This window comes from Triturus cristatus, chromosome 7, assembly GCF_964204655.1.
Source record: "Triturus cristatus chromosome 7, aTriCri1.1, whole genome shotgun sequence".
In the NCBI taxonomy this organism is placed as follows: Eukaryota; Metazoa; Chordata; class Amphibia; order Caudata; family Salamandridae; genus Triturus; species Triturus cristatus.
The window spans coordinates 771,984,573-772,002,216 of record NC_140590.1 but is presented as its reverse complement, the minus strand read 5'-3'; the positions used below and the strand labels follow the sequence as shown (position 1 = coordinate 772,002,216).

Below are 17,644 nucleotides of genomic sequence, written 5' to 3'. Positions count from 1 at the left end.
AGAATTAGCAGCCTTTGAAATGCCTGACTTTGACAGTGTTTAAAAGTGATTCCAAGAAGAGCTGAATCGTTGGAGGGCAGCGCTGGGACTTTTAACGTTCATTGTAACCCCTAGCCTGTGCAAGAATGACACAGCAGCCTGACAGAGTACTAGGCTTGGCCGACGACTGCTGCTCTTTATCAGCCAATTGTCTAGATATACAAATAAATGAATGGCGCATCTCGGCTGCGACCACTGCTAGGAACTTTGCAAGGACTCTTGGGGGTGTTGTTAATCCAAAGGGTAAAACTTTCAGAGGGAAGTGTTTTCCACTTATCGCAAACCTGGTGTATTAATAGTGTGCTAGGTGAATAGAGATGTGAAATTAGGCATCCTTGAGGTTGAGGGCATTCATGTGGTCGCCTGTGCAGTTCAGAGGAATGGCATCCTTCAGAGTTGTCATCTTGACATGCCCGACAGAATGTAATGGTTCAGTGGGCTAAGGTTGAGGATATGCAGGAGTGTACCATCCTTCGTTGGAGTGGGAACATACTCCTTGACAGACAAGTTACTTACCTTCGCTAACTTTTTGTGGTGAGACTATCTAGCTGCAGATTCCTTACCTTAGAACTGTCCCTGGGTTTCAAACTGAATCCAGAAACTTTTCATGAGCAGTACTCCGGCGTGCTGGTAGGTGGCATCGATTGGCGCTGCGTGGCATCCTCCGTGCCAGAAGTGATGTGCGAGGTGCCAATATAGGCGCCACCCCACAGTACCGACGTCAGTTACTTTTTGCAACTTTCACATCAGGTGTGCAGAGTCATGAAGAACGCTGACCACTGGTGTGGAAAACTAGGGCCCTGAAAAGGGAAATTCTTGTCAGTAGAAACATGTTTGCAGAGCGGGGAGGATGGGTGGGTAGATAAGGAATCTGCAGCTCTCTACCAAATAAGGCTTTACTGAAGGTAACTTGTCCATCTGAATGAGACTTCAAGCCTCTGTTTCCTTACCTTAGAATAGATGCCCAAGCAATAACGACTCGGAGGTAGGTCTGCAAAAACTTTTCACACCAAAAAGCCCTGTAGGGCTGATCGGGCAAAGTGCCCATCCCAAAGGACCGGACTGTCCAGGCAGTAGTGTTTTGTGAAGGGGTGCAAGGAAGCCCACATTGCTGCCTAGTAGATGTCCAGGACCAGGACTCCATGTGCTAACGCAGTGGTCGCAGCCTTGGCTCTAGTGGGAAGAGCACGCAAACCCTCAGAGTGTTGCTTCTTGGCCAATGCTTAGTAGATTATAATGCTGAGCATGATCCATCAGCATATGGTCAGCTTTTGCACAGCCTTTCCCTTCTTTGCTCCGACATACCCCACAAAAAGTTGGTCTTTCACCTGAATTATTTCAAGTGGTCAAGGTAGAATGACAACGCTCTTTTTGGGTCCAGTCGGTGAAGTTGCTACTCTTCCTTAGAGGGATGTGACGAAGCATTAAAAGTAGGCAGAGTAATGGACGACCCTACATGAAAGGGAGCGATGACTTTCAGCAGAAAGGAAGCTCTACTTTGTAGAACCAGTTTGGCTGGGTAGATGTTCAGGTATGGAGGCTTGAATGACAAAGCCTGAAGCTCACAGATTCTCCGGGCAGATGTTATTATCACCAGGAAGGCCGTCTTGATGGTAAGGAGCCTGAGAGGACAGTTGTGCAAGGGCTCAAAGGAAGCGCACATCAGGAACGTCAGGATGAGACTAAGGGCATGATAAAAGGAGAAGGTGGAAATCCTGCAGCGGATTGACTTTTGTTTGTTTTTGAAAACCTGGTAAACTGATCAGTTTGAATCCTTGTAGTCCCATGGTAAGCAAAGATTGCAAACTCTGTGGTGGTCTGATCAGGAGAGCTTAAATTGCACTCAGGATAAAGCCAGAAGGGCATGCTCTCCATAATCCACACAAGTCATTCTTATTCTACCTGGCCTAGGGAGCCCCTCCATTCCAGGTCAAATTTGAAGAGTCGGTGCTAAGGATGAGTCTTAATATTGTAGCTGTAGTCAAATGGTCACAGGAGTTCAATGGACAGTGATTGTAGTTCAGACGTCCTGGAGTTCAAGTATGTCCGAACTAGATTGTAGTTTTTTTTTTTTTTTTATTTTTTTTTTTTTTAGTATAGCAACGTCTGGGCTTAACATATGGCAGCAGTGTGCATAGAATGCAATCTCCAGCACAGTGGCATATTAAAACGAGCAAGATATGCTGAAGGGGACCCTCCCATTCACATCAGTAGGGACTGAGGGGGGCGGGGGGCGCTCCAGTATAAGCAACCCTGGGGGACCCCCGCACCACAGGGGTTGCGGGGCCCTTTTTACGGCCATGCTACAGCAGCCATGTGACAAACTCACTGTCTCCATTAATCTAATGTTTTTTTTCTAAACAGGCAGCTAAAAACTGCTTTTTAATTTGAATTCCACATACATTAGCTTTTCCTCTAACGAGATTTCAGGGAAGTCTGAATACCACAAGTCATATGTTTATCATGTAGTTGAAAACATTTTAAAGAATTTGAAGCAGCTGTTATAACAAAATTAATTTTTGTAAAAGATCAGATCATCTTCTTAGTTGTTTATTTTGACAGGTCATGGTCCCTGCACATTCTTTTTATTTTACTACTCCTGGCCTGTTTTTTTGGTGCTTTTGTTGGGATCTTAGTCTAAAAAACGTAATCTGCTCTGATGTTAATATTACATCTATTGCAGTTAAACCTTGCTCATATTTATCGTTACGTCCAATTAATTGCTAGCTTCAACGAGGAATTACTTCCAGGAGTTCAGGCATTCTCATCAGTATTTCCCCCACTACATGTACACCATTTGTTTTTTTAATTATAATTTCCTCTTTTATACTCCTATCACTTTAACTGAATAGTCACCTCTCCCAATGAGGTACCTAACACTTCCTTGATTATACTTTTGCATAATTCCCAATTCAATCTCCAGAGTTGGGAAGTCAGTTTCCTAATACGGTTTGTTAATTCTTCAGGTGTTAGCATATTCAGATTGAAAGAATATTTATTAAGGCTGTCGCACTACTTTACCAAAACAAATTATGATGTTACTACATAAGGTGGGTTTGCATCGATTCCGGATTAGATTTTCTACCAGTGGTGTGTAAAGAAACATTCTTGGACCAGAACAGACAATCCACTGTTCACTAATTACTGCACCTTACGTTAAAAATGATGATTGAAATCAAATGAAAAGAATTTTTAGAGTGATCAGAAAAGGTACATCAAAACACAGCAGCTGCATGTTCTAAAACCTGATTCGAACTTTTTCCAGAAGAAAAGCAGAACGGGATCAGTGCAAATCTCAATAGGCAAACCAGTGTTTCGCTGTTATGTGCGTGAAGGATGAGCCTCCCGCACAAGTTGATTTGATAAGGGAGAGAGAATACGTTTGCTACTGACAAATGCTGGGTTCTGCAAGAAATGCATGGGGCTATCGCTATACAATGAATAAATAAAGGGTCAGTTCTGGCAACTGGAGCCAATGCAAAGAAGTGAAGTAAAAAGGCAGGAAGGAGTGAAGAGGTAGTCCTGTGATAAGTCTGGCAGCGGCATTTTGTACCATCTGCAGATCATGAATGTGAAAAACAGACAGACCTCAACATAGGGAACTGCCATAATCAGGATGAGCGATAATTTTTTGCTGGACCACTGTTTTGCAGCAATCATGTGGATGTCACAGGATCACTTTACACAACAGGAGGAGACTACCTTGTTGGCCTGATGGAAAAATGATCAAAGAGGAGTTCATGATTAAGAAACGTCCCACTGGGGAGGGGGCAAGACCAAGCTCTTGAGGCCACCAAGCAGAGGACCATATAGAAGTAGAGCCACATAGATGAGGACATTCGTTTTGTTACTGATTAAGTACCTTGACCATGCTGGATATAAGAAGTAATTCAAAGCAACAATATATTTTTTATCATTTCAGACAGCAACAGGTTACTTGAAGGAGCAAGGCTTCGGCATACATAGATACTATTCATATCTTTCCATTTAGATCTTTTTGGATGAGGATTTGTAGATTTATAGATTGTAATTAGAATTGCCAACTTTATTTCAAGAAAGACTTGAATAAATTAGTTTTTTTTCTTATAGAAAATTAGTGAAAAACATTTTTGTTATTATTAAGAAGCCGATTAGGGTAAATGATTTTCTTCATCTGGAAAGAAAGATTATATTCTTCCTTTAAGTATTTTATAATATTTTTTGACACGGAGTGTGTCCAAAGGAGCGAACACAAATATTGAACACTGAAAATGCTTTCTCAAGCAAAACCCTATACAATGAAAGGTTGCAAAGCAGGTTCACAATATAACTAAAGGAAACATTAATTGCCTGAGGTAACTCCAGAACCTTTAATGCTTGACTCCCATTCTTAGCTAACTTATGGTAACCGTGCACCACCTTTGGTAGGCCACTAAATACTTTTGCAAATCCTGCAATAGATGGCGTAAGAACCGACAGCATTTTACCAATAATAACATTAGTAGTCCAAAGTACGACTACCTTTACTTATTTGATCCCGAATAAACTCATATGTTATCAATGTGCATATCTGAAATGTGCATATGTTAATAGACCTAGAAATAGTACATAATGCTGACCATGCATTGTAAGTGTAAATAAAGAGTATATGTATAATTTATATCAATCACAGTATCTGAGACAACCAATGACTTCCGACGAGGTGGGTGGGATCATGTAAATCTCCAGCACTATATCTATGAATAGATTCTACAAGGTAAGCAATATAAACCATTATTAGCATGTGTGTCTGCACATGCTTTACATAGACTGCAAAGCAGTTATCTCCTAGGAGTGCTAGTCATTGGATGGTGCAGATGTTTGAAATAAAGTTCTGAGTACGGTGGGCCCATAAGTCTGGTTAGTACCACATTAAGATTCCAGACTAGAGCTGCTGGGAGGTTTAAACCTGTTATAAATGCTTTAACATTGTGGATTCTGGAGAGCGATTGTTGTTCCCTGTTCTGTAGATATGCAGCAATAGCTGCTACGTGTAGTCGTATAGACATGTAAGCTAATCCTGCTTTTGTAAGTGTAGAGGGTAGCATAGAAGGTGGCATACCAGGTTTTGTACTGTACGCTTTAGGGGATCAAAGTGGTGCGTACTACAGTACTGGACAAATCCCTTCCACTTTGCTGCAGAACATGCTCTAGGGGTAGGGCATCACGATGTGTCTGTAGTGATGATCACCAGTGGGGTAGGGAAGACATTAATGCTTTGACACCTTAGAGGTGTGGCTACTACAGCTAGGAATATTTTGAACACCCTTGGCGCTGTGGTGACTCCAAAAGGTAGACTATTGAATTGATGATGGCGTCCACCAACCCGAGACGCAGACAGCGGTGGTCAGCAGGGTATATGGGAATGTGGAAGCAAGCATTCTTTAGATCGAGTGTCGCCTTCCTGTCAGAATGATATGACATCCTGTAGTGTGACTGTATGAAAATGTACTGACATATTGTATCTATTGAGAAGCCAGAGGTCAAAGATTGGCCCGAGTGCTCTGTCTTACTTTGGAATGAGGAAGTACACAGAGTGCACTCCTCTCCCTTGAAGTTGCTTTGAAAGCGGCTCGATCGTCCCCTTTGCAAGGAGTGCTTTTAGCTCTTCCTTGAGGAGAAGTAACTGTTGAGAGCTGAGGGTTTGTTTGCGTGGAAGGTATGTTTGGTGGGGTTGCTGTGATTTGAAACATTAACCATACTCCTTGATGGAGAGGGCCCATTTGTCCGAAGTGTTTTACTGCCAATCTGTCAAGAACCCTTGAAGTCTGCTCTCAACTAGTGTTGAATGACCAGGGGAATGTGGTGACAGTCACTGTTTACTGGTTGAGACACCATTTGCAGGTGTACTTCTACCTCTTTGCTTGACTAGGTTTCCTTTACAGGCTCCTCTACTGTAGCCTCTGCCAACTTCATGGTGATATGCTTGTTGTTGATTTTGGCTAAGTCTGTCCCTGTTCAGAAGTGGAAACTTTGGAACTGCCCCTTCCTTGCTGCTTACAAAATTCTGAAATGTGCAGTACTGCATGTCAGCATAAAAGAACAGATGAGTTTATGCCCTCTGCAGAGGTGTCAGCAGCACGTAGCCCTCACCTAACTGTTGTTTTAGATATTAATTTGCCCTCACCCAATAATTCCTCCCTTCTCTTTTTGAACGCCTCTGATAGATGTTGCAGGAGATCCTCCAGATCACCCAGAGGGCCCTATTGTACTGCGAGGATAACCTCACTGAGTTAGATATCCGCCAGGGATTGCCTTTTACTATGGCCACCCTTTTCCCTGCAGCATCAATGCCTTTATTTTCTTTATCAGAAAGTGGGAAATCTCCTATTGCTTTAGCTGCAACACTCTTTTTAGCAGAAGCAACGATTAATGAGTCAGGAGAAGGGTGTACAGTGGGTCTGAGGTGGATGATTCAAACTTCCACACCACTCATGGAGTAAGTTCCCTTGCTTTCACCGGGTCTTATATCTCTGCAGCTGGTTTGAGCATAGACTTTATCATAGGTAAGTAATGAACAAACCTTTCTGACTGGATAAAGCTTCTACCAAAAAGTCATCATCCTTGGTGATATATGCATATCTACTTTATGAAATGCTGCTGCCCGTTAGTTGAGGCTCTGGTAGTTTGCAGTGTTATCAGGATAGGATGGCTTATTAGGTACATGTTCTAGGTCAGTGTCGTCCTGAGGGTCGATCGCGTAATCCTGCCACGAGTTTGCCATGAATATGGGGGTGGTACATGTGTTCCCTGAAGTCTCCAGCAGAAGAATATGAGTTTAGATTCCCTGTGTCTGAGTGCGAGTGTGTAGACCTTGTGGGAGATTGCAGTGGTGGTGGTGAACGGTGTGACGAATGCTGTAGTGAATAAGTCTGAGGTGATGGTGGACTGGTACCTTTGTGTACCACGTTTATTTTTTGGTAGTAATATGGTGGGCTCCTTCAACTCAAGCAATCTATTTGTAGAGGTGATGAGTTTTCAAATCAGAGGTTAATAATAATTGTCCTTTGACCTTTGTCCAGGAGTTGCTACAAATTTTCGAGGATAGGATCTTCCTATTCCTCAGTAGTTCTCCCGATAATGTTTTTGGGCACCAGTTCCTTGGAACCAGAATGTTCTTTCATCTATGCCTTCTCTTGTGTTGGAGCCGAGTGGCTTTGACCTGCAGTCTTCGGCTTCCAAGGTTGTTTTTCTGCTCCATACTTGTCCTTTCTCGGCTCTTCAATATCTCACAGCCTGTTTTGATCTTAAGTACAGACATGCCAGACAGTCTTTCTTGTGCTTAGGGGAGAGAGCTAATGGTGGTCGTTGGGTCGATTCATCATCTCTGACGGCACATTCTCTAATCAGGAGTGGAAGGAGACTGGGCCCGCCATGAGGCAGATGCCCCGTGGGTCCGATCCAGTTACTCTCCTACTGATGGATGTCGAGTTAGTGGTGTCATTAGATGTTAAAAAGGCACTGAAAACCTGAGCTTCAGTAAGAAATGTCCAAGCCTGATGGCAGAGAAAAGCAATCTAACAATGGAGTCTATGATCATGCACATTTACATGGAGGGAGCAGCCACAATATCTCATGACTTGAAAGACCTCTCTCTGAAGAAAAACAAGTTACAAATGTCCATGCCCAATACTAGATGGGAGTATGAACAGCATTTGTATCTACAGACACACATGCTACGAGTACTCCTCTTCTATAGCATATTATCTTTAGATTTACAAGTTGCACAGAGAAAAATGCTGCACATGAAAAGTGAGACTGCTGTTCACATAAGACATGCCTCTTTCTATGTACATAATTTTAGCACTGAACTACACCATCTTCATCGGGTTTCCTTCCAGGCCAGGTTCTCTTCTCAATGCCTTGTGCGATCTGTAAAGTTTGTTAGGTTACTACCTTTCATCACATTTGCAAATGAAACATCCTTGAGATGTCTGAAACAGCAGCATAAAATGTCACATCACACTAAAACATATGGGTCACAAAGACAGCAGGCTATGTCTTTAAACACACCAACAAGTTTAATTCAAGACTGAGAACAATATTGAAATGGAATAAAAACTAACATTAAAAAAAAAGAAGCAAACAAACCCAAACATCTGCGAAGAGCTTTGAGGAACTGCTCTCATGCACCAAAAGATTGAACTTTTAAGATTTGAAATAAGTGCAAAACAACACTTTCTCCTATCAGGCCACATGGAACCAGCTTTTGCAAATGAGCCTTATTTGAGTTTTCCAGAACTTGGAAAATGTCAAGGTGCTTGAAGGAAAGACCCAGAGTGTGAATGTGGATCTGACCCAAACAGCCGCTTTTAAACCCTTCAAAAAGGGATGCAGCCAAGTTACATCAAAACAAACCAACCATAGAGGAGTCAAAAACTTGTCTTATGGCTGTGCCACAGATGTCTGATGTAAAGACCTTAGTGTGCGCAAGAGACTAATTAAAAGCTGATAATCAGCAAAGCCAATACCTGCTGAAAGAGCAAGAATCTGAGGAGACAGACCTCCAGCACCTCTGACTTTACAGCACTAGTTGTGGCATAAATGCAAGGACAAGTGCCTCTGAAAAAAAGACTGTTTCAGATTTAAAATCTAATAATGCCAGAACACTTTCTCAGAGACACCAGTAAGGACCACATACTCCCTGCACTGTGATCCAACATCCTTGAGTGCCAATCCATTATAGAAGAACCAATACCACAGAATGTAATCCTCCCGTCCCCTTTGTTGTTACAATTGCCCATCCTCTCCCCTCCCTCCACCGCTCCATTTCCACTCTGCCCTCCATCAATTTCCTAGAAGTGTTCTTTCACAAATTGGCCTCTGTGCTCCACTCCCTCCTATAGAGACTTTCTACCTCTGTAACATAGTTTTCTCTCACAGATTTCAATACTGCTGAACTTCTGTGGTTCTAGCAATGCAACAGCCTTCGATCAACATTGGTAAACCCCAATCCTAAATGGTTCTGCTGTTTCTACTGCCCCAAATGAAAGCAATGAGCATCAGTGGGCAGTGAGGATGTTCAGTTTACCCAATGGATATATGTGGGCCACTGGTGGCTGAGTGCCTCTCAATCTCATTGAAATGGGTACGATCTTGGTCAGGCCATGTACACGGACCACGATGCTTGCTCTTTTCATTTTTGTTCTTTAATTAGTTACCTTTGTCCATAAACTAGCAGAGTCCAGCCCTCTCTTCCCCATTACATTCCAGTGGGCTACAAGGATGGCGAGGGGAGGAGTAGCTTTGTAACTTGGGCTGCAGGTCTCAGTTTGTTGCATCCGGGAAGCCTCCACTGAAGCTCACACCATCCTGGGAGGGAGAAGTTCATTTGTTGAAGACTAAGTGCTTTACATGTTGGTGCTCATTCGGGATTGACTGTTCGCTGGGGTGAGCTCACCTTGACTGCCTTCTCTTGGAGGAGACTGGGGAAATAAAACCAATATCTGTAGTGAGTGGAGATTCCTGGGTGAAGGAACAGCTGTGTATGAAGTAGCAGGCGGTGTAGTAGGTCAAGCATGAGGTGTACTGTGAGAGCAAATCTCAGTAGAGGAATAGCGAGGGTGCTGAAGGTCAGGATTGTTGTGAAATGGCAGAATCTTAGTAGGTCCCAGGGCTGGAAAAGCAGGTTCATACTTGCAAGGAGGATAAAGGGCACATCAGAGTCTGAGTCCAATAACAACAGGGTAAATATACAGAGGAATGTGTGGTTACTCAAAACAAGCCAGAAAGAGAGTGAGAAGGATTATTTCCAAGTGAGCTTATTTGCCGCACACTGCAATGTGCATAACTTTACCAAGTAGGACAGGGGGCACCTGGTGTTTGAGACCACAAAGAATGTGGCAATTGGCTTGGGAAGGGCGGTGAAGGAACACTTCAGTGAGAAGTATTGACTGAAAAGAGAAAGAGTGCCTAAGGCTCTCAAATGAGGGAGAGGGTGTCTCAGGAACCAGCAAACTACTGAAGGGCACAGAGCACTTCAAGGGACAGCAGACAGTAGGGGGCATACAATACTGGCACAAACACCAAACATTAAAAGAATCAGTGGACTGTATGGGGTGCCTCAGCAGCGAGAGGGATGGGATACAGCATGCTTCAAAGACAGATCACAAAATGTCTCAAATGTTAAGAAACCAATTAAACCATAGGGGACAGTTTTTAAAGCAAAAACAGGCTACAAGAGGTGAAACACAGCACTTCAAAGGACAGCATCTAGAGGGCCAAGAAGCTATAAATAGCTTTAATAATTAAGGCACAAAGAGCTTCAGAGGACAGGAATCACAGTTGAGGTAACTTCAGTAAATGACAGACAACCAGTGGGCACAAGTCTGTCTGCAAGCATGGTCTTGCACCTAAAGATGGATCGTGGGACACTTAAGGTAATAGTGCACCAGTGGTCTAGGGGACAAGCTTAAACTTGGTGTGAGCAGAATCTGAAGGGTCATATTCCAATTATAAATGTCCAGAGCATTTTTCCAATACCTGTACTTTGCTCACCTTAACATGTATTTGGTTGCGTAGCACTGCCGCCCGGAGGATCATAGCTTTGGCACGTCGCTGAAACTCTTTTCCCATCTGTAATGACTTCTGAAAGGTCGTGCTTCGTTGGTCAACTTCTCTGGCATAAAGAATCTGCAAAAGATGGGAAATACATCACCCAACACTGACCTTTGAAGCACAAAAAAATATTGTCACCCCAGCTCAAGATCATTAACATGAAAGTGAAAGTTCAGCACTAAAAAAAACACGGCAGCCTAACAGGATGCAAGCCAACAGATCTGAACCACTTCCAATCCCAACAAAAGTCTACCACTGCTAGCTGCCTAGCCATTTCCAATCACATAGCTGGTCAGGTATTTCCAGCACCTTTTCCATTCCTGTCTAAAGCCAGACAACAGACCAGTTCCATTCTTTCCATTTTCAAACACACCTGCCTTACTCGGTTCCATTTCTTAAACCCCGCTAAATCAGTTGTTATAACTATGGTCCCATATCTGACATTTTTTGCCTTAGCTTTAGTTTTCCTCAAGTATTTGAGGGGATAAATAGGCGGAGGATCCATTAATAAACACTTCGAAAACCGTTGCAAGAACCTTTAATGACTCTGCAACAGCCAGTATTTGGAGATTTCAGGCATATATCATGCATCTTCGACCATAGGTCTGTATCACACCAGGGAAGCCCCTAAAGGTTGCCACCAACCCCCTCTCCAATACACAGCAGGTGTCATGTCTTTCACCTAGCCTGTTAGGATTTCACCATTCTTTCAGCAGATTGAATTTCAATCTTACTAGATAACTGGGGGAGATGTGGACTAGCGGGTAAAGCTGCAGACTAGGTTCCAGTCCCAGCCTCAGTTTTTGACTGAACATTGTTTGATTCTGGGCAAATACCTTAATCTACCTGGGCCTAACAAATGTGAAATGTAATGTAAGAATTGCATTTGTGCAATTCCCACTTGCTTTACATAATGTTGCAGATTATCTCCGACTCACCATGTAATGTACACTCCTCTGTTGCTTTCGAGCTAGGATCACACTATATAAATACACACACACAGATACTAACTGTATAATGAAATCACACTAATTTCACATGAAAATCCAATGGAGGTGTTCCATAACTTATTATTACTCCTTCAAGACCAGCTAAGGGGGACTGGACATTGGCATTCAAACTATATGCATAGTGAATAGTGTAACTGAAGAACAAATGTGTGTTATGATATTTTATGTTATCGAGATTTGTATGGCATGCTAATCACTCGGGAGGGTATTCAGCTGCCCTAGAAGGAGACAGCAGCACTGTATGAGAGAATCCTAGCTGAAAAGCCATTTTTTCAATTTCCTTCTGGATTCAACAAGGGATGATGGCAGCTTTGATTGGGAGGTAGAGGTGGTTGGAGATGTATACTCATGAGGGGCAGCATGCATCCGGAAACGGTGCTTTGAACCACTCTTTTGGTGAGCTTTGTGATGATGCCTTTGTAGATTCAGAAGGGGGGAGGGGGGTGTTGCCATAGTCTAGTCTGCTGGTGATTAGTTGTTGACAATGATACCCAGGTTCCTGGCAGCTTTGGATGGGATGGGTACAAATCCTAGGATGTCGGCCGACCAGGCCAGGGTCCATAGATCGGTGTGCTCATTAAAAGTATCCCTTCTGTTTTGAAGCAGTTTAGCGTGAGGCAGCTTCTTTACATCCAGTCTATATTGGACTTGCATGATAGGAATGTGGATTGTGTCGTTGGTGCATCTTCTGAGAGTTAAAAGAGCATGTGTTGCATGTCATCTGCATACAAGACTATGCTCAGGCCATAAGAAAACAAGTTACTTACCTGTAACTTTGGTTCCCAGTATTGGTAACTTTCATAGATTCTCATGCTTTGTATCATTCCCAGTCGTCGGAATGGGAGCCTCTGTAAATAAAAAATATATCATAACCATAGAAACAAAAGAGAAAATAGGCATAGGCCTCATCTCATTTTGTAGTATATCACCCTCTTTGTGTAAAAGAGCCCAAACTTTTCCTAGGACCAATCAGCACAGCCTCACCCTTTGGAACCTTCCTGAGAGAGCTCAGAGCCTCAGATTTTCGTAGCCGTTGTGCAAACAGCCACTACCTCAGTAAACCGGCAGAGCTTTCCCAGGGGAGGTGGGTGGGCGCATGAGAATCTATGAAAGTTACCAATACTGGGGAACCAAAGTTACAGGTAAGTAACTGGTTTTCTTACCCCAGTATTGGAACTTTCATAGATTCTCATGCTTTGTATCAGAATAGTTAGCAGTAAAATCACAAAAGCACATTTTGGTAGACACTTGGCCTCACATAACCATCTCAGTTTACAGTAAAACTAGTACATGGTAATCAAGAAAAACAATCATTACTGAACCAAATGTGCTTACCAGGATGGAAGGATTGTAGGGAAAGCTCACCTCTCAATGATAAAGATTCCTGAGGACTGCTTGACCAACAGCAGCGTCATCTCGTCCCACCAACTCCAGGCAGTAGTGTTTCGTGAAGGTGTGTACACTGCTCCACGTTGCTGCCCTGCAAATGTCTTTGATAGCAACTCCAGCAAAAAGAGCCACTGAAGATGCCATCGCTCGTGTAGAATGAGCACGGGCCCTTCTGTCCAAAGGTTTGCCCGCAGCCTGATGACAGAATTGAATTGCACTGGAGATCCAGCGGGAAATGCCACTCTTAGCGAGAGGCAACCCCTTCCGTGGTGCACTGTAGGAAATAAATAACTGTGTAGACTTCCTGAAAGATCGTGTGCGCTCGAGATAGAATTTCAGACATCTCTGGACATCCAAAGAATGCAATGTTCGTTCCGCCTGGGTCGAAGGACGTGGAAAAAAGGAATTCAAAATCAAGGGTTCATTCAGATAAAATCCGAAGGCACCTCCGGGATGAATTTTGGGTTGGTTCTCAATATTAGCACATCATTTTTGAACTGCAGAAATGGCTCCACTATGGACAGAGCCTGGAGTTCACTAACCCTTCTAGCCGAAGTCAATGCTAAGAGGAGGGCTAGCTTCCAAGAGAGGAACTTCAAGTCCGCCCTGTGAATCGGCTCAAAGGGAGCTTTCATGAGCTGAGCCAGTACTAGGTTGAGCTGCCAGATCGGTGGAGGTGATCGGACCGGAGGATACATCCGAAACAACCCTTTAAGGAACTGTTTTACAATCCTCGCGGACCATAGAGATGGCCCGATGTCTTTCGTCGAAAACGGGATATGGCAGCCAGATGTACCTTGACAGAAGAGTGCGCCAAACCTGATTTAGCCAGCGACAGGATGTAAGGCAAAACCTGATGTGGCAGGGATTTATAAGGATGGAGTTTATTCCTCTGGCACCACAGACAAAATCTCTTCCATTTTGCCCTGCATGTCTTATTAGTGCTTGGCGCCCGCGCCTGAGACAAAACATCCCTGCACTCCCTGGAGAAATTCAGATGACTGAATTCTCTGTATTCAGGAGCCACGCTGTCAAGTGTAGTGACTTCGGATCCGGATGGAGCACCTGTCCCTGATCCCGCGACAACAGAGATGGAATCAGCGGCAAGCGAATTGGGCGATGCTGGGAGAGAAGCAGGAGTTCCGTGAACCAGAACTGCTGGGCCCACGCTGGAGCAATGAGAATCATCTTGCACGGTTCCGCCCTGACCTTCCTGAGAACTCGAGGAATGAGAGGAATGGGAGGAAAAGCGTAGCAAAATGCGCCGAACCAAGCAATCGAAAGGGCATTCCCCAGAGATCCTCGATGGGGAACCTTGCTTGCGTAAAACCGACATTTGGCGTTCTCCGGGGACGCAAAGAGGTCTATGGTCGGAGTGCCCTATATCTCGAACACTCCCTCCAGCGTGGCTTGGTCTAATTCCCACTCGTGAGTCACTTCCGTCTGACGACTCAGAGCATCCGCCGTGATGTTGAGGCAACCTGCTAGGTGCTCGGCCTGTAGAGTAATCTTGTGAGAGATCGCAAAATCCCAGATTGTCTGAGCTTCCTTGGACAGAGTTCGCCATCTTGTTCCCCCTTGCTTGTGGATATAGTGCATGGCCGTCGTGTTGTCCGTCCGGACCAGCACTGCACGATTCTGAAGTCTGGGAAGGAACGCCAGCAAGGCTAAGCGAATAGCCATCAGCTCCAAGAGGTTGATGTGGTTTAGGCTCTGCGCTGGACTCCAGTGACCGCTGATTTGAAGCTCCTGGAGTACCGCTCCCCAGCCTTCTAAGGAGGCATCTGTGGTCACCACCATAGGAGAAGGAGGAGTCCGGAATGTTAATCCTACTGCGATGTTCTCCTTTACCAGCCACCACGCGCAGGCCTTGCGCATACCTGGTGTTATCCACACCTTGTCGTTGAACGACCCTTCTGCCTGGCGCCATTGTTTGTCTAACTCCTCCTGCAGAGGACGCATATGAAGCCTGCAATGCGGTATTAATGGTATGCAGGATGATATCGATCCGAGTAAGGACTTGTACCGGCGAACCGACACATTTTTCCTCTGCAGCACTTGACGAGCGGAGGCGAACAGCTTGCGTTGACGCTCCTCCGACGGACGAGCGGTGCACAGTGTTGTGTCCAGAATAGCTCCAAGGAACCTTTGCGACCTGGAGGGTATCAGCACCGACTTGGACCTGTTGAGCTGAAGACCCAAGTGGGCGAACAATTGAATGCAAGTTGACACGGCTTGAGAAGTTGCTTCGAGCGAAGGAGCCTTGACGAGCCAGTCGTCCAAGTATGGGAACACTTCTAAGGATTGCTTTCTGAGAAAAGCAGCGACTGGTGCCAGCATCTTCGTGAATATCCAAGGTGCAGACCGAAGGCCAAACGGAAGCACCTTGAACTGGAAATGGCTCTTGCCTACTGTGAAGCGTAGATAATGCCTGTGAGCTGGGTGGATTGGAACGTGGAAGTACGCATCCTCTAAATCCAGGGACGCCAAAAAAATCGCCCGGATTCAGTAGACGGGGAATATCCTGGAGAGTGACCATCCTGAAGGAGAGCTTGATGAGATAGGTGTTGAGCTCCCTTAGGTCTAGTATAGGACGCCACGTATCTTCCGTCTTCCGAACCAGGAAGAACCTGGAATAGAAACCCATGCCCCTCTGCGAAAGAGGTACCGGTTCTATCGCCCCCTTGATGAATAGTTGGTGGGCTTCGAGATGTAACAGTCGGAGATGTTTTGAGGGACGGGCGTCCGGAGCTCTCGGAGGAAGCTCTTGGAATTCCAACGTATGGCCACTCTGAACAATATTCAAAACCCACCGGTCCGATGTTATAAGGACCCAGCTGTCCAGACAATAGGAGATCCTGCCCCCAACCGGTGTCCTTGGTAGGGGAGGAACAGTAGTCAGAGCCAGGAGGCCGCTATTGCCTCTTGGCATTGTCTCGTCCCCGACGATTCTGACATCCTCTCTGGGACTGACGAGAGAAAGACGCCGATTGACCTTGGCGTTGGTTTGAGTACTGATTCTTATATGATTGTCCTGACTGTGTTGAATACTGACGCTGGTTGCCTCTATAAGAAGAGAATCCTCGTCCACGAGCTCCTCTGAATGGAACCTTGCGATAATTTAAGGATCCTAAGGACTTTGCTGTGTCCGTGTCCTTCTTTATGCTTTGCAGGGCCTCATCGACATGCTTGCCAAAAAGCATTTCCCCGTCAAATGGAAGGTCCAGGATCTTATTTTGGACCTCCTGACGGAACCAGGTTGCCTTTAACGAGCCTTGACGGCGCAAGACCGCTGACCCTGCCAAAGCCCTGAAAGCGGTAGAGGCTATGTCCATAGCACAGTCAATGACTTCAGAAGAACATCTCTCTCCTTCCATGAGAACCTGCTTGGCCTCCTCCTGACTCGAATCTGGTAGTAGATCCATAAACGGCTCCATGTCGCACCACATTTGGCGGTCGTACCTGCCTAGAATGGCTAATGAATTTGCCGCCCGAACCAACAAACTGGCCATGGTGGAAAATCTCTTCCCTACATTGTCCAGACGCCTGCCATCCTTATCCGGAGGCGTAGTCAAAGGTGTTGACGGATTCTTGGACTTGCTTTGTGCGGCCTGAGATATCACAGAGTCAGGCTTTGGTTGTCCTAGAAGACATGCAGGACTGCCCTCAGGGGCCTTGTATTTCTTCTCCAGCCGGGGAAGAACCGGGATGACTGTAGCTGGGTTCTGCATAATCTTGATTCCCTTATCCCACACATGCTCAATGATGGGAATTGACCTGACAGACTTTTTATACTGTGCCTTAAAGTCATATAGAAAACAGTCCGACTGTTCCACTGTAAGAGGCAGACCAAACCTTTTGGATGCACGCTCCATAAGATTATGGAACCCCCCAATATGTGCCGGAGGCGACACGTTCATCTCCCGCCCTGCAGCATCCGGATCTTGCATTCCAGTGTCATCAGGATCCACATCCAGATCCCCTGGATCAGTTAGTGGGACCACGTGCCCATCATCGTCGTCATCCGTATCCACATCCTGTGTATCCTCATTGGTAGGTGCCGGATACGAAGTTTGAGGAACCACTACTGGTACCACCACTGGTGAGGTACGCGGTATGTCTTTAAGAAGAGGTGGCAAGTCCACCACCGGCCCTCGCGGAACCACTGATGTAGATGGCACTGGTGGAACGTCAGGGTGTGATGGAAATCGAGCTCTGTAGTCCTGCAACATCATCTGCAAGTCCGTAACCAGAGCAACTGGTAAAGCTATCATGTCCTGTCTCAAAGTGCGAGGATGTACTTCCTGTTGAACATATTGTTGTTCCTCCTGCTCCTCTTGATCATAATACTCCTCAGTATCAGTCTCTTGCTGCTTTACATGCAGATCTGAGGGATTGTAGGCATCCCCATACTGCTCAACCTCATCCTCGTCCTCCGACGCATCTAGAAGCATAGATGGTGGTAAAGGCGTAACCCGCCTAGGTGAAGTCATGTCCGGTGTAATTTTCAACCTCTGTATTGAAAATCCTGAATTTTTAGCCGTCGACGGTCCCGTCGAAATCAACGATGAAATCGTCGACGGCACGGTAGTCTTCGTCGACGGAGTGTGAATCGTCGTCGACAATGAGGT

General features: G+C 45.2%; 1 protein-coding gene across 2 annotated transcripts in view; it reads right to left on the bottom strand.

Annotated features, from left to right (window-relative positions):
• Positions 1-8,055: 8,055 nt before the first annotated feature.
• Positions 8,056-17,644, bottom strand: part of GPS1 (G protein pathway suppressor 1) — a 259,323-nt gene continuing 249,734 nt past the window's right edge. For both annotated transcript variants that reach the window (XM_085617565.1, XM_085617564.1), the window contains 2 exons: positions 10,555-10,689; positions 8,056-9,482 (listed from right to left, as the gene is read on the bottom strand). In XM_085617565.1, coding sequence (XP_085473691.1) covers positions 9,408-9,482; positions 10,555-10,689 — 210 coding nt within the window. In that variant the 3' untranslated portion in view covers positions 8,056-9,407. The remainder of the gene's footprint in view (positions 9,483-10,554; positions 10,690-17,644) is intronic.